Genomic DNA, 18,427 nt, shown 5'->3' on the forward strand with positions numbered 1-18,427 from the left:
CCTGTATATTTGGAGTTTGCATGTTCCCCCTGTGGTCACGTGGATTATTTCTCCGGGTCCTTCGTTTTTTCCCTACACATTTAGAAATCAACGTGCATTTAGAGTATTTGGCTGCAATCAATTTCCACATGACAAGCCACTTCGTTGAGCTATCATTTGTGATAGCCAGATTGCTTCTGAAAAAGAGCTGTATGGCTCAGTGGGCCTTACCTTTTAAAATATAAATAGTTTAGTTTTTTAGTTTAGGTGGGGACCGCGAGCGGGAGCCTGTACTTTTATACGGGGAGGGGAATGGAGGAAGTGCTAAAGGGAAGTAGAGGAGGCGGGGAGAAGGTGGGGAAAGAAAAAAGGAGGGGTGGGAAGAAGGGGGGGGGATGTTTTCCAGGAATTTAATGGGAGGGCGATATTTTCGAGCGAGTGCGCTAAGGAGCCCCCCCCCCCATTCCATCAAACCGAGATCACCGATCAGCGGGTGGTGCAGTGTGGAGTGGGCGGGTACCCGCTGGTAGCGCTTCCCAGTGCAGCTCATCTCTCTCTCTCTTGTCATTGTGACTGCAGCCTGTAGCTCCTGGCTCAATTCCCTTTCGGCTTTCGTAGATGTGCTTATATTTGCTCAGTCAGTGGGTTTCAGATGAATCTGATAGAGCAAATTACAATATTGTGTTGGGTATGATTTCGTTTTGCCCCAAACTTGGACCCTTACCCAATAGACAGGGTTCCTTACCTATACATATACGGCAGTTCATCAGCGTTGGTGTATGCGAGCCTGACTCTGCTGATCAGAAACCAATACAGAGTTTGCTTCTAATGAAGCAACCCTGCTGATATTATGCACTCCAAGAAGGTCGTGTGGGCTGATAGGATGTGTAAAGAAATCTTAAGTGATTCATGTGCAGTGACAGATATGGAAAGGAGACACACTATAATCTCCATTTCAATAAAATAGCCTTCAACATAAGTGTTAAAACCCCATTGTGTGTTTACCACGTAGGCGTTCGCGACCAAAATTTTCCATAATGTTTACAAAATTGGCTTAGATCGGATAAATATTGTAATCACCAGCGAAACGTCACAGTACTCGAATTGTAAATGTTGCAGGTTTACTCCCCAACACTCCCGTGTGCTGTAGTCATAACGTGACAAACCTTACTAATTGGCTGCCGTCGGGCGGTGGCGGGTTCAACGACACATTCACATTTACGCGATCTAACTCAACAAAACCTTTACTATGGAGCCCATTGTGTGTTTTGTATGCAGGTTTGAGTTTGAAGGAGCTGGTATCCAATCGGAGGATCAGCGACTACAGTGTCGTGCACATGGCTGAAGACGCTACCTTCCTTAAAACCAACCAAGCGGTAACTGCATCTGCAAACCATAAACCGCTCCTGCATTTACACTCGACGCCTTGCTGCACCAAACCCACGGGGGGATGTCGCTACGGGCAATTCCAATTGAGTCATTTGTGAGTAACAAGTATCTAACCCATGCAGAATCTACAAACTCCACGCAGAGTTGGGAATGGAACCCATGATCTTTTCGATGTGAGGCACGAGTGGTTACAGCCCGATTTAAAGCTTTCGTGACTGCAGGGATTCATCTTCTTGGTTCTCTTTTGGTAAAGTCATGTAGAAGGGAAATAATAAAGAAATATATATATAAAACATAATAAACTTCAGACGTCTTTCTGACAGACCTGTTCTTCACCTGAGGATGGCTGCTTGCGTTGTGGCCGAAACGTCGTGAGAATTGTATTTATTATGTTTTATTTTTATTATTTTATTATTTCCCTTCTACGTAACTTTACTGAAAGAACCAAGAAGATGGTTACAGCCCGTTCTCCGAAAATTCTGAGTGTTTTCATAACTTGAATTGGATGTAACGTGATCAATGTATTGGACCACATTTTTTTTATAACGGGGATGCAAATTTGATATGGAGCGAACGGAACTACGTCGCGCGAGTAGGAATAAGCGGTTGTACGGCTGCCTCGGCGTAGCATCAGATGAGGCGGGATGCTGCTGGATTCTTCTAGATGCTACCCACGCGCCTCAGTCTTTATTCAGCCTGTTTAACACGGAGGCTTTCGTGACCAATATTATTTTTTGGGTAAGATCCCATAAATAGAAATGTGTCGTTTAACCCGCCACCACCAGACGCAGCACCTAATTGGCTCACAAGTGACGTCAGCACATCCACCCCTCTATTTAAGACCGAACCAGGAGGAGGATTTAGCCACTGCTCTGGCTGTCGCCTGATGAGGCTGGTTGCAATTACCGGCGAAACGTCACGGTAATCGAATTGTAAATGTCGTGGGTTTACTCTCCAACACATCGGTGTGCTGAACGAGTACCGAATTGGCATGTTTTGTTCACGTGACAAACCTTACTGATTTGCTACGTTGGGCGGTGGCGGGTTTAACGACACATTTATATTCATGCGATCTAACCCAAAAAAAAACTCTTATTCTGGATTTGTTCAGCCTGCGTACGCATCTCTCGTGTTACTGTGGACCGTGCTTTACCCTACATTATTTATTACATTAGAACCTCTGGTCACGACCATAATTCGTTCCATAACTTTGGTCGCAACCCGATTTGGTCGTGACTCGAACCTAATTTCCCCATTGGATTGTATGTAAATACGATTAATCCGTTCCAGACTCCGAAGAAACTGGATATAAATATTGTTTTTTAAAGATTTGTAAGCACAAAAATAGTTAATTATGCCATAGAATTCACAGTGTAATAGTACGAGTGTAATAGTACGATATGCTTCCAAAAACAATACTGTACCCAAATATTACTGGTAACTTACTTTCAATCGAAACATGAATTGCTCGTACAAATATTCTCTCTCTCTCAGAATCGACTTACTGATGTAGCAGACGAAACAATCGTCTTGTTGAACGATTCTAAACCTTGACGCGGCAATGCTAATTTTCTCTGTTGTTCAAGGTTTTCTCAGTGTTCTTCAGGAACGCAACCACTTAACCCCGCCGTGTTATCAAACAGGCTGCACCACCACTTCTAGATTTGAAGCTTTCGTGACTGCAAGGATTCACACCCTTAGTTTTTTTCGGTAAAGTCACGTAGGTAATAAATTTAAATTAATAAAAGTAAAATAAAACAAATAAAAAAATTCACGACGTTTCGGAAGCAACACAAGCCTCCGTCTTCAGGTGGAACCGTCACAGCCACGACAGCTGTATCAAGTAAATGAGCACCACCACTGCGCTGTCGCCACCGCTACCGCCCCCCGAGAGTGAACATGTGCCGCGTGTCTCCGTGCAGCTCAAAGAGGCCGTGCGCTGGCTCGCGTCCCGCTGCCCCACGCCGCCGCCTCTCTGCTGCGACTCGGTGCGCGGCTTCCTGGAGGAGGGTGTCTGCCGAGAGTTTGGGAGCCGTTTCTACCCGGACCAGGCCGCCCGACGCCGGGCCCAAGCGGGGCCACAGGTCCGACTTGCCTCGCCTCGTCCACTGTGACTGGGCGTAGAATCTCCGCGTATAACTCGTTCGGTCAGCGCAGTCCGCCCGAGCATTTTACTGTGGGTACATTATTATTAAAATGATGAAAGACTCCGCACACCCTCCGACACCCCTTGCGGGGGGGGGGGGGGGGTGTCTGCTCTCACTCCTACGTCAGTTCGTTCATTCGTTTCTCAGTCCTGTTGTCCTGGTGAGGATCGCGGCGGCAGCAGCATGCTGAGTAGGGCGGTCCAGACCTCCTATTCCCTGGCGAGAGACTAGCTCTTCCTGGGGAATTCCCAGGCGTTCCTAGGGCAGCCGAGAAAACATAGCCCCGCGAGCGTGTCCTGGGCCGGCCCCGGGTTCCCCGCCCTACCTCAGTTTTTCGGTGTAATTCCAAGCGTGCGCTCTCTGGATTTCACACCTGATGATGATTGCTTGTGTTGCAGTCGAAACGTCGTGAGAATTTGATAGTTTAATATTTTTATTATTTTATTATTTCCCTTCTACGTGACTTTACCGAAAGAACCAAGAATACGGGTGGAGGAGTTCGCCAGCAACACGAGGTTTACCTTGTCACTCCTGTGGAACTCATCTTCTTGGTTCTTTCGGTAAAGTCACGTAGAATGGAAATAATAAAATAATAAGAATAGAACGTTATAAAATAATTTTCACGATGTTTCGGCCACAACGCAAGCAGCCGTCCTCAGGTGAAGAACAGGTCTGTCGAGAAGACAGAGTCTGAATGACACACTCCAGGCTTGGAGCGACTATTTAAGCTGGGATGGAGGGGGGAAGAGCGCCTTGACTAAAGAATTTGCATATCAAAAGAAATTTAGCATATTTATGGAAAATGCACATATGCGATTAGTGGAACTGTTTATTACTCCCGAGCTTTGTTGCGAGTCATCACTGGCGTGTTGTGGTTTTCGCCGTGCGCGGACGCCGCGTGTCTCCGCTGCAGTCTCCCCGGGCCATCGTGGAGCTGTACAACGGCATCATCCGCCACCTGGCGGCCGTGGCCTGCTCCGCGAGCCTGGCCGCGCTGTCCTGGCCGCCTGCGGAGTTCTCCCGGGGCTCGCGCGCCGAGGCCCTGCCGCCCCACCTGGGCTGGAACTCGCCGCGGCACCTGCGGTGGCTCGAGACCGTCCTCCTGGGGTTCCAGCTGCCGCCGCCGCCCCCGCAAGAAGGTGGTGGGGGGGGGGTGCCCACGCGGGAAACGCCGAGGCGTTTTTATTTGAACGAAATATTCATTAGTTTATCACAGAACAGTTGGCGAAGGAGCATTGCGGCAAACGTGTGACCTCTTGCGACAGCGTTCGCATCAACCGCTCTTGGCTGCCGTACACCGGCGTCTCGACCGATGTGTTTCATCCACGCATCGTGGGGGGCGACCACGGGGGTGGCGCCAATCCTTTGAGTGGGGGGGGGGGGAGGTCGCGGTCCGCTTCGAACGTCGACGGCCAACCAAAGTGCGCAATTTGCTGCTGGAGTTTGCGCATCAAGACAGAATTCCTCACCTGTTTATGAATTTGCCCACACCTGTAGAGGAATGTCGAGCGACGAAGAAACGTTTTCCCCATTTTTGACTGATGAACGAAGGGAGCTCCCGCAGCGGTGTGAGGGTTAGCGGCTCGCGCGCAACGGACTTGGGATGCAGAGGGGCGCCGGGTGCAATTCCATCTCTCGGTGCGGCAGTTGAAACAAATGGAGCAAGTTTCTCCAATCCCTCCCACCGTGCCAACTGTCCATGCAGATGCATTGATGGCTGCACCGCAGTCGATGGGCAGGTTACATATGGTGGGGTCAAATGTGGGTACTCCGGCCTCTTCCAAGGCCCTCGGTCAGCTTGAAAGAGGAGATCGAAATACCCTCGAGAGTTGGCTTTAGTGGAGGCCCTTCTGCCGCCGATGCATGAGCTATCAATTGCAGGGCTGCACCTTGACATTTCACGTTGAGGCAAGTTGACATTGAAACTAATGAGACGTTTTCTGTAAAGTCACGTAGAATGGAAATAATAAAATAATAAAAATTAAACATCATAAAATAATTCTCACGACGTTTCGGCCACAACGCAAGCAGCCGTCCTCAGGTGGAGAGACTTTACCGTAAGAACCAAGAAGATGAATCCCTGCAGTCACGAAAGAAGCTTTAAATCGAAATTTAATGAGACGTTGTTGTGCACAGCGTCAATACAACGCAATCGCGCGTTACCCATAACGGTCTCAGCCAATCACCCGCGCGGCGCTGTCCTGTGTTCCCCAGCCGATTGGTCGACTGTCGACGACGCCCTGGAGAAATACGTGCCACGCGTGGCTTCCGTGGAGTCCCGGCCGGTGCTGTTGTCAAACCTGGCGCGGATTCTGAAGAGAGCCGCCGGCGCGGAGAGGGACTCGAACCGCGGTGCGTGTGGGGGAGAGGAGGAGGACGAGGAGGACGAGGAGGAGGAGCGACGCCTCGGAGCGCGCTGTGCCGTGCCGTGGGACGAGCTGCTCGAATGCTGCGTTGGACACAAGTTGTCCGAGTGCTTCATTGAGATGGAACACGTCTCTTCAGGTGCACGCACCCGACATGCCCCATGCTCGCAGTTGAGGCTGAGGGCGCGGGCCCGGCGGTGGCGCGGTCGCCGCTTGCAGAGGTTCCCCGTATTGGTTTCGACCGGCCGCCCTGGTTAATACCGTGGTGTCTGTGTATCAACCGTCAAAAAAATAACGACACGCCGATTGCTTCGTGGTGGATGTCGACGTCCCATGACGTCATTCGAAGAGGGGTGGTCGGTCATCGTGTGCCAGTGTCATCGTCCTAATTTAGCCGAATTTTAACAATTACGGGAATCCCTTGATAACGGAACAGATGTGTTCCTCAAAAGCTGTCCGTGAAGAGAAATTCCGTATATCGAACCATGTTTTGCCATTGACGTCTATTATGGAAAAATGTTGGTCCCAATATGTAATAAAATGCAGAAAAATAATGTTTTAAGCACATTTAATTGAACATCGATAATTTTAAAATAAAATATTTTTAGTAACAGTACTTAAAATAGTACTTAATATCCAAGGTCTCGTTTTTGCACTTCTGCTATCACTTGCAGAAGAGCAGTATGGAGGCTTTCCTGGGCAATAAAGTGGACTCATAATAATGATAATTATCGAGTTCCGACTGAGATGACGTTTTACGATTCTGCTCTTTACACGTAACGATTCCGAAGATAAAATAAATCGAGCGGATTTAATCTGTTGGGTACGGGTAGGGTACGGGTACGGGTACCTGTTTGCGACCCTGGTGCGGCCGGGTACGGGTAGGCCGTGAGTCACTGGTGAGTCACCGTTTGTCGCTCATTTCCCAACGTCTTGTCTCTTCTCACAATTCAAGTTCCTAGAATCAACCCACCCGCGCCTGCAACATGGCTTCATCCCAGAGGTCGCAATCAGGTACCCGATACCTGTACGGCCGGGTACGGGTACCCGTTTGCGACCCTGGTGCGGCCGGGTACGGCTAAGGAATCAAAACCCGTTTGCGGCCTCTGGCGCAGCGTTGTGCGTGCCGCTGCCTCACGGCTGCCGCTTCGTGTCGCCGCTCTCCCTGCAGACGCGCTGTGCGAAGGCGGCGACGCGCTGGTCTACTACCTCGAGCGCGACCTCCACAGCTACCGGCCCCCGGCCTCGTGGGAGGAGGCGCAGGCAGCCACGCTGAGGGCCGCTCGGTACGTGCACAAGCGCTGCCACAGACGCCGGCCGCCGCCGCCGTCGTTCATGTACACGTACATACGGCGGAGAATAATACAACTGGACACAACTATGAACTATTTTTATTTTACCAGGTCAGGCCCCACTGAGCTCTGTATAACTCTTCTTCAAAAGCGATCTGGCTGTCACAAATGATAGCTCAACAAGAAGTGGCTTGTCACGTACATACACCAGATAATAATAAAAAAAAAAACTATGCGTAGCTAACCGTGCTATGTGTGCGTGCATGCTGAACTTCTTTCGCACCGTACATAGCCAACCGTTCTATTTGTGTATGTTGAACTTCTTTTGCACCATACGTAGCCACCCGTGCGATGTGTGCGTGTACGGTGAACTTCTTTCGCGCCGTACGTAGCCAACCGTTCTATTTGTGTATGTTGAACTTATTTCGCACCGTACGTAGTCAACCGTGCTATGTGTGCATGTACGTTGAACTTCTTTTGTACCGTACTTAGCCAACCGTTCTATTTGTGTACGTTGAACTTATTTCGCACCGTACGTAGCCAACCATGCTAATCGGCTGTGCGAGGCAAAGACAACAAACTAAACGCAAAAGGCACTTTGTGCTGATGGGGCTCGTAAAGTCGGCGACTGCCTTGCAGATCACAGCAGGGTGCCGACGTCGGGCAGCAGCGGCGGCGGCGGCCTGTCCGCTTTGCCGTGGTGGACGGAGCCGCGGCGCTGCTGCCGGAGTCGCTCACGGACGAGCTGCAGGAGGCGCTGCAGCGCGAGCGCGAGGACAACGCCAGGTGAGGCTGTGACGTCACGACGACAGCAGTGCGGTCTCCCACAATGCACCGCACGCCCCCCCACACGCTCGTCATTACGTTGCCTTAGGGCAGGGGCGGGGAACGTCCGGCTCGCGAAATCATTTGGCAGTTCCAGCTATCACGTTAGGGGTGAGTTAATGAAATGTTTGAACAAATATTACAGGATTATCTTTAAGTTGATCATTTTGTACGGCCCGCGAATGATGTTATAAATGTCCAAATGGCCCTTGGCAGAAAAAAGGTTCCCCACCCCTGGCTTAAGGGCACCGCAGTGACGAGATGTTAATTACCTCGCCTGGTATACAGGCGGTCGTGGGTTTGATCGCAACCCTAACGCCTTCATATTTGGAATTTGCATGTCTCTCTCTCTCCGCCCCGTGGTCGTGTGATTTTTCTCCGGGTCCTCCGGTTTTTTCCTACAAATTCAGAGTGAACATCACCCGTTCAGAGTATTTGGCTGCTCTTGAAAAATCTACCTGCAAATTCCTGAAGTGAGATTGCACAGAGCAGCATTCTCTTGTATTGACACGAGATTGGATGGAAAGCACTTTTAAATTGCTGAGGCATTTAAGAAAGTGCCATATCAATTGAAATAAGATCATTATTACGTATGATACTGTTTTCTGTTGAACTAGGAGCCCCGCCATGCCTTATAGAGAGATTTCTTGACTCTAGATTTGAAGCTTTCGTGACTGCAAGGAATCATATTTTTAGGTTTTTTCGGTAAAGTCACGTAGGTAAAACATCAAAATTAATAAAAAAATAAAATAAAATAAAAAATCACGACGTTTCGGAGGCAACACAAGTCTCCGTCATCAGGTGGGACCGTCACAGCCGGATTAGCTGCATCAAGTGAGGCAATGATTCAAGATGTAATCCCTTAAAAGCAAGTTGAGGGGGGGAGGAGAGGGGGGGGGAGCTCATCAGAATGTGGTAGCCAATGAATGGAACGTATCGGGAGGGAGGGGGGCAGGGCTCAAAGACGGCACGGAGTGCAACGTGCAACGCATCGGGAGGGGGAGGGGGGCGGGGCCAAAAGGATGGACGTCGGCTTGGACGCGGTTTCTGCTGCACACGCCAACGCATTGGACAGAGAGGGGGAGGGGAGGCCTGATACACATGATAGAAAAAGAACGAAAATGCCCATGTTTATACCAATGAAAAGAGTACTGTTAAACACTGGGGATGTTAACACTCGGTAAAGTGAAGTAAAATAGTGCCTGTCAGATAAGATGGTCCAAAAAAGTGTAATTAAGTCTTTTTTGCGTGGATGATAACATCTTTCCAATGATTACTAAGTTTGTACCCATCATCACGGTTGAAATTATGTCTGTGTTTGTATATTCAACCGTGATGATGGGTACAAACTTAGTAATCATTGGAAAGATGTTATCAACCACGCAAAAAAGACTTAATTACACTTTTTTGGACCATCTTATCTGACAGGCACTATTTTACTTTACTTTACCGAGTGTTAACATCCCCAGTGTTTAACAGTACTCTCTTCATTGGTATAAACATGGGCATTTTCGTTCTTTTTCTATCATGTGTATCAGGCCTCCCCTCCCCCTCTCTGTCCAATGCGTTGGCGTGTGCAGCAGAAACCGCGTCCAAGCCGTCGTCCATCCTTTTGGCCCCGCCCCCCTCCCCCTCCCGATGCGTTGCACGTTGCACTCCGTGCCGTCTTTGAGCCCTGCCCCCCTCCCTCCCGATACGTTCCATTCATTGGCTACCACATTCTGATGAGCTCCCCCCCCCTCTCCTCCCCCCCTCAACTTGCTTTTAAGGGATTACATCTTGAATCATTGCCTCACTTGATGCAGCTAATCCGGCTGTGACGGTCCCACCTGATGACGGAGACTTGTGTTGCCTCCGAAACGTCGTGATTTTTTATTTTATTTTATTTTTAATTAATTTTGATGTTTTACCTACGTGACTTTACCGAAAAAACCTAAGAATAAGATTCCTTGACTACAAAGATCTGGCAGTGCATTGGTTTGAGCAAGCCTGACCGCTGATGAGACATTGAATGTTAAAACCGGTACAGAGTTCGCATTATGCAACTAACGTTGCTGAAATTATACGACCTCAGAAGGCTGTGTGGATGATGGGTTGTGAACAATTTTTTGAAATGTGGCAAAGAGGCTGTTGACGTTTTATCTGCAGTGTTACGACTCTCACTGTACATTTCCCTGTCCACAAGAACCGATCAGGTGGCGGTGTTTGGGACCCAAATTTGTTCGGGCTAATTCACTGGTGGAAAACTGGGTGCGGAGTGCCAAGTTTACATGCCATGTTGCATCAATTGGCAAGTGTAATTATTTGACAGAACGTTTTCCAATTTCTAATGACTTTTCTCTCGATAAGTTTCCACAGCTGCACGTAATCGGTGCGGTGCTCTGAGTTGGGCAGCGCTTTTGGGGGGCCGCGGCTCGTCTTTGTAACTCCTGAAGGTGCCCGCAAGCGGCGCGTGGCTCGAGATTCTAAGAAAATGCTCGACGCGCCGCCCAGCCCGGAAAGCCGCACGCACATTGGACGCGTTAAGATTTGTTTTATTTCATTCGAACCCGGTACTCGGTGGCATCCGTTTGCGTGACCGCGTCGAGGAACTGGGCTCCCTGCGTTTGTCGTGAAGTCGTCATCGTCGTCGTTGTCGTCGCAGCTTTGAGCGGCAGCTCTCAGCGTGGCTCTGCGGTCCCGCCGAGATGTCGGCAAGCTCGCTCACCTGCACCCCCGCTAAAGCAAAGGTGAGTTGCACGCCGCTGTGATAGAAACAGCACTCCGACCGCCCGTTGGGAACACGGCAATACCTCGCTGATGTCGTCAAGGAGCATAAACCATCACCACGCGGACTCCGGTCATCCTCGCAGCAGCGGATTTTGGTTGGGCATCGAACAAAGATGGGGTCACCGCATCGCGCACTTTCTCGTATACACTTCTGCGGCCATTTGGAACGCTCTTCCGATATTAGGAACCCTCTGGAGCTATGCACTTTTAAATATAGATTGAAAAGTAATTTCTTTAGAACTTAATTTGTGTTCAGTTTGTTATCCTTCCCCTGCACCTTACATTAGCACGGTTGGCTACGTACGGTGCGAAAGAAGTTCACCATACAAAAAAAGATCCCCCATATAGCCTTAACAGACTGTAGGGGCAAGTGCTGTTAGCGAGCACCTATGAAGCCCGGAACAGTACACAAGGGGGTGGGTGGCCAGCACCACGCCCTACCGCCTTTGTCTTCCTCGTGGCGATGTTTACACACTGGACCAGGTACTCATTTGAGGCTTAGTCGACCTAGGGGAGGCCCAGGACCGGTTTAGATAATCGTCACCAGTGCTGGTGGCCGTGAGCGGGAATCGAACCCGGGTCGCCGGGTTCGTAGCGCAGCGCGCTAACCGCTGCACTGCCGCTCACCATACACACACATACACACACACACACACGCACACATACACGCACACACACATACACACACACACACATACACACACATACACACACACACATACACGCACACATACACACACACGCGCACACACACATACACACACACATACACGCACACACACATACACACACATACACGCACACACACATACACGCACACACACATACACACACACACATACACACACATACACACACATACACACACACATACACATACACACACACACACATACACGCACACACACATACACACACACACATACACACGCACACACACATACACGCACACACACATACACACGCACACACACACACGCACACACACATACACACACACATACACACACACACATATGCACACACACACACGCACACACACATACACGCACACACACATACACGCACACACACATACACGCACACACACATACACGCACACGCACATACACGCACACACACATACACGCACACACACATACACGCACACACACATACACGCACACACACATACACGCACACACACATACACACACACATACACACACACACATATGCACACACGCACACACACATACACGCACACACACATACACGCACACACACATACACGCACACACACATACACGCACACACACATACACGCACACACACATACACGCACACACACATACACGCACACACACATACACACACACACACACACATACACACACACACACATACACGCACACACACATACACACGCACACACACACACGCACACACACATACACACACACATACACACACACACATATGCACACACACACACGCACACACACATACACGCACACACACATACACGCACACACACATACACGCACACACACATACACGCACACACACATACACGCACACACACATACACGCACACACACATACACGCACACACACATACACGCACACACACATACACGCACACACACATACACGCACACACACATACACGCACACACACATACAACAACAACCGCCATTCGCCACTAAGTGGCGGTGACGTCACCACGACGCTTGTGCCAGGCCATGTGCACCTTGAGGCCACGAGAAGTGTCGAACGCCCGCTGGCAGGAGGTCACGGGGCAGACCCAGGTGCCACGGGTCGACTGACCGAGATGACCGAGATGACTGGCTGATGCACCACCTGTGCCCCCTACTGTGCCAACTTGCTGTGCTTTAGCCACCCGGCGCTCCGCTCGTTGTTGTGAGCGTCGCTCCTCCGCCCTCCGTTGTTGTTGGAGGGCGACTGCCTCCAACTGCCCAGTAGCGTCCTTCACGAGCCTCCTCCACTGAGGCCGATCTTGACACCGCTGGTACCAGTCATCGGCAAGTCCACTCAGCTCCACGTCCTCCTGTACCACATCACTCCATCTCTTCTCTAGCCCGTGCCGCGCCCGTTTAGCCCTCTCGATCCGGCCGAACAAAAGCTGTTTAGGCATGCGGTGGCTGGGCATGCGGGCTACATGACCCAGCCAACGCAGCCTTGCCTGCCGGAGGAGCTCACTGATGGGACTTTGCCCAGATCTTTCAAGGACTTGTGAGCTCCTCACACAATCCAGCCTGGTTAAACCCAGGATGGATCGTAGGCAGGCCAGCCTAAATGTTTCCAACCGGCGAAGATGCTCCACTAGGGGGGTCCACGTTTCGCAAGCGTAGAGAAGGGAGGGAATGACCGTGGCCGAGAAGACCTGAAGCTTCGTGCGGAGCGACAGACCAGGTAGCTTCCACACAGCGTTACGCAACCGATGAAAAGATATTGCCGCTCGACTGATTCGGAGTGAGACCTCTGCTGATAAACTGGAGCCGGTCATGAGCACACTGCCCAGGTATGGGAAACTCTCTACTCTCTCCACAACTGCCCCATCACCGATTGGGAGTTGTGGGGGCGGAGTGCCCGATGGTACAAAATACCCAGGCAGGTGCTTAGTTTTGGTGGGGCTGATGGTAAGGCCCCACCTCTTAGTGGCACGCTCCAGTCTCAGCAGCAGCGTCTCCAACTCCTCTTCTGAATGAGCAGCTATTACCAAATCATCGGCATACATAACGTGGTTGACCAATAGGGAGCCATCCCTTGATCGCACCCGGGCGTCGATCAGCCTCCCATTGTATCTGTACCAAATGGTAATTCCCCGGTACAGCTATTGAAGGCTTCACGAACTACGCAGTCGAAATAGATGTTAAATAATGTGGGAGCCAGAGGACATCCCTGTCGCACCCCAAGGTGTACAGGGAAAGGCTCCGACTCCCGGCCACGTAGTTTTACCCGGGCCCGCTCACCATCATGAAGGTCCTTAATGATCGTGAGCAGAGGGTCAGGGACTCCGAAAGCACGAAGAACAACCCAGAGCCCAGTCCTACTGATGGTATCATAGGCCTTGACCAGGTCAATAAAGCAGAGATGTAGGTCTTTTTGGAATTCCCTACACCTCTGCTGTAGCAGACGGACAGAAAATATGGCATCTGTGCAGGACCGCCCTTTCCTGAAACCGCATTGGGGCTCCGCAAGCCTCTCCTCAGCATGCCTAGCAAGGCGATGTTGAATAATCCTTGCCAGGACCTTACCCGGCACACTGAGGAGTGAGATGCCCCTGTAGTTGTTACAGTCGGTACGGTCCCCCTTCTTAAAGAGGGGGACCACCAGGGCATCCTTCCAGTCCTGCGGAACCCGTCCAGTGGTCCAGACTGTTGTTATGATGTCATATAGGGCAGTCTGTGCACAAACGCCACCCTCCCACAGCATTTCGCCTGGGAGATCATCTCTGCCCGGTGCCTTCCCTGGTCTCAGACTCCGGATCGCCCTCAGTACTTCCTCAACAGCCGGTACCTCAGCCAGCCACTCACAGGGGGTGACCTCTTCCAATATTTGAGGCACCGCAGCCTCAGCAGGGTTATCCCCACTTTGTGCCATGATGTTTTCCTGGCTGAGAGATTTTCCCTCCCCCAGGACCTCACAGAAATGCTCAGCAAATCTGCAAACCTGTTCCTGGGGGTCGGAGATTGGATCACCGTTTTTTCCTCTAATGATGGTAATAGGTGTGGCGCTGCAGGTTACTTTTTTGATGGAGTTAAATAGTGATTTGTGATCGCGGGCCACTGAGGCAGACTCCATCTCCTCAGCAACCCGCGACCACCACCCATCCTTACAGCGCCTCACGGCTCTCCGAACCTCCGAGCGAAGACTGCGGTAAACCTCCTCATTCTCTGACGTGGGATGCTGTAGGCGATGAGAGTGGGCCTGTCGCTTTTTCTCAATTAACCTGAACACCTCCTCCGTCAGCCAGGGTTCCCGGGGAGGTCTGGACCGCGTACCCAAAGCAGCCATTGCAGCTGCATGAGTCACAGTCTTAAACCTCGCCCATTTACCCTCGACATCAGGTGGAGTGGGGGACGATGCCAACCCCAGCTGCAAGCGATGATGAAATTCTCGCTTGCAACTTTCATCAGCTAACTTAGACCAGGCCACTTTTGGTTGGAATGGGATCCTGGGTGTACACCCACCACCGGAGTGGAAGAATGGCAGGCGCATCTTACAGATGACTAGTCGATGGTCAGAGGGCAGATCAGCTCCACGGTAGGTCCTGGTGTCAAGGACATGGGCTCGCATCCGCTGGTCCGTCACTACGTAGTCCAGCAGATGTTCTTGCTTGGACCCGGCATGCATCCATGATGTTGTGTGGATGCGCCGATGCCGGAAGAGCGTGTTGGTAATTACAAGCCCATGGGCTGCACAAAAATCTAGCAGCCTCCTACCGTTATTATTGAGCTGATCTGGCCCATGCCTTCCAATCACTCCAGACCAGGTGCCAGCATCATGACCAACTCGGGCATTGAAGTCACCCAACAAGATGACTCTGTCCCGAGTGGCCACTTTAGCCAGCACCTGTGACAGGAGGTCATAGAAAGCGTCCGACTCATCGGCTTTGCCTGCATCCCTCCACAGATGTTCGTCTTCGGTGGGGGCATAAGTAACCACGACCACCACTCCTCGCCTCTGGTTGATGGGAAGGCGAGCCCAAAGTATCCTGGGGCTTACAGCTTCCCACACCTCACCGCCACGCTCCCACGCCCCCTTCATTCTTTTGTTCAGAAGAAGAGCCACACCCTGTTGTTTGGCAGTCTCCTGCCCCGAGTAGAGGACTGTCCACCCCTCATGGTGGCAGGAGCCAGAACCGGTCCACCGGACCTCCTGAATGCCACAGAGATCCAGGCGGTACCGGTCCAGCTCCCGACAGAGGAGTGGCAGCCTCTCCTCCGCAGTGAGCGTTCGAACATTCCACGTGGCCATCCGCAATGGTTTTTCGTTGTTTCTGGAGGAGCCCCGAGGGTTAAAATTCAATCTCCTGGCTCCGCCAAATGGGGTTTGGCCAGGAGACGTCATAAAAGCCTGACCCCCCGGGGCCTCCGGCACAAGCTTATTAATTACAGGTTTATGTTTACTTCGTAGTTTAGTGGTGGTTAATTGAAGGTGGAGGGGTTACCAGCCCCTCGCACCCGTCCAGAGCCCCCGTTTAGCCACTGTGGTGGTCACAGACGCCATGAGGGGAGAGGCCAATGGGCATTGGCCCTCCCCCCACAGCACTGCCCACGACAATGTTGCCCGTCCGGCACCGCGAGGAGGTAGGAGGTTGTTTTGCCGGACACACACACATACACACATACACACACATACACACACATACACACACATACACGCACACACACATACACGCACACACACATACACACACACACATCCACACACATACACGCACACACACACATACACACACATACACACACACATACACACACACACATACACGCACACACACATACACGCACACACACATACACGCACACACACATACACGCACACACACATACACACACACACGCACACACACATACACACACACACACATACACACACATACACACACATACACACACACACACATACACGCACACACACATACACGCACACACACATACACGCACACACACATACACACACACATACACACACACACGCACACACACATACACACACACATACACGCACACACACATACACACACATACACGCACACACACATACACGCACACACACATACACACACACACACATACACACACATACACACACATACACACACACATACACACACACACATACACACACACACACATACACACGCACACACACATACACGCACACACACATACACACGCACACACACACACGCACACACACATACACACACACATACACACACACACATATGCACACACACACACGCACACACACATACACGCACACACACATACACGCACACACACATACACGCACACACACATACACGCACACACACATACACGCACACACACATACACGCACACACACATACACGCACACACACATACACGCACACACACATACACGCACACACACATACACACACACATACACACACACACATATGCACACACACACACGCACACACACATACACGCACACACACATACACGCACACTCACATACACGCACACACACATACACGCACACACACATACACGCACACACACATACACGCACACACACATACACGCACACACACATACACACACACACACATACACACACACACATACACACACACACACATACACGCGCACACACATACACACGCACACACACACACGCACACACACATACACACACACATACACACACACACATATGCACACACACACACGCACACACACATACACGCACACACACATACACGCACACACACATACACGCACACACACATACACGCACACACACATACACGCACACACACATACACGCACACACACATACACGCACACACACATACACGCACACACACATACACGCACACACACATACACGCACACACACATCCACGCACACACACACATACACGCACACACACATACACACACACATACACACACATACACACACATACACACACATACACGCACACACACATACACGCACACACACATACACACACACACATCCACACACATACACGCACACACACACATACACACACATACACGCACACACACACATACACACACATACACACACACATACACGCACACACACATACACGCACACACACATACACGCACACACACATACACACACACACGCACACACACATACACACACACACACATACACACACATACACACACATACACACACACACACATACACGCACACACACATACACGCACACACACATACACGCACACACACATACACACACACATACACACACACACGCACACACACACGTCGGTGGACTTGCCGCCGGGCCCTGGTAGCTGTGCTGCACCACCTCCAGACAGTTGTTGTCATCCACCATGGTGGAGGCAGCAAGGGTTGGTGGAGCACACAAATGTTGTACAACTCCTTCCTACCTCTTCTTGGTTCTTTCGGTAAAGTCACGTAGAAGGGAAGTAATAAAATAATAAAAATAAAACATAATAAAATAATTCTCACGACGTTTCGGCCACAACGCAAGCAGCCGTCCTCAGGTGAAAACCAGGTCTTAGAGTCGCGGCATCAATATGCTAAGACCTGGTTTTCACCTGAAGACGGCTGCTTGCGTTGTGGCCGAAACGTCGTGAGAATAATTCTATTATGTTTTATTTGTATTATTTTATTACTTCCCTTCTACGTGACTTTACCGAAAGAACCAAGAAGATGAATCCCTGCAGTCACGAAAGATGCTTTAAATCGAAATCCTTCCTACCTGTGAATATCGAGGTTACCATCTCCTGGATTATGGCCAGCGTATGAAGGCAGTCCAGCAACTGTGGACCAATCTCCATCTATACGGGAATTGAGTGTTCCCCACTCGCACGCATGAGTTTTCCACAAGTACAAACACGCAGTTCTTTAGAAACTCCTTTTTTGTTGTCCACATAATGCATGAGC

General features: G+C 50.6%; 1 protein-coding gene across 2 annotated transcripts in view; it reads left to right on the forward strand.

Moving 5' to 3' along the window:
• Positions 1–18,427, forward strand: part of MCM3AP (minichromosome maintenance complex component 3 associated protein) — a 51,827-nt gene that overhangs the window by 31,349 nt on the left and 2,051 nt on the right. For both annotated transcript variants that reach the window (XM_078600552.1, XM_078600553.1), the window contains exons 24-30: positions 1,258–1,355; positions 3,291–3,452; positions 4,429–4,654; positions 5,730–6,020; positions 7,053–7,167; positions 7,813–7,959; positions 10,643–10,727. In XM_078600552.1, the coding sequence (XP_078456678.1) occupies positions 1,258–1,355; positions 3,291–3,452; positions 4,429–4,654; positions 5,730–6,020; positions 7,053–7,167; positions 7,813–7,959; positions 10,643–10,727 (1,124 nt within the window). The remainder of the gene's footprint in view (positions 1–1,257; positions 1,356–3,290; positions 3,453–4,428; positions 4,655–5,729; positions 6,021–7,052; positions 7,168–7,812; positions 7,960–10,642; positions 10,728–18,427) is intronic.

This window comes from Lampetra planeri, chromosome 14 (genome assembly GCF_965212315.1).
Source record: "Lampetra planeri chromosome 14, kcLamPlan1.2.h2, whole genome shotgun sequence".
Taxonomy (NCBI): Eukaryota; Metazoa; Chordata; class Hyperoartia; order Petromyzontiformes; family Petromyzontidae; genus Lampetra; species Lampetra planeri.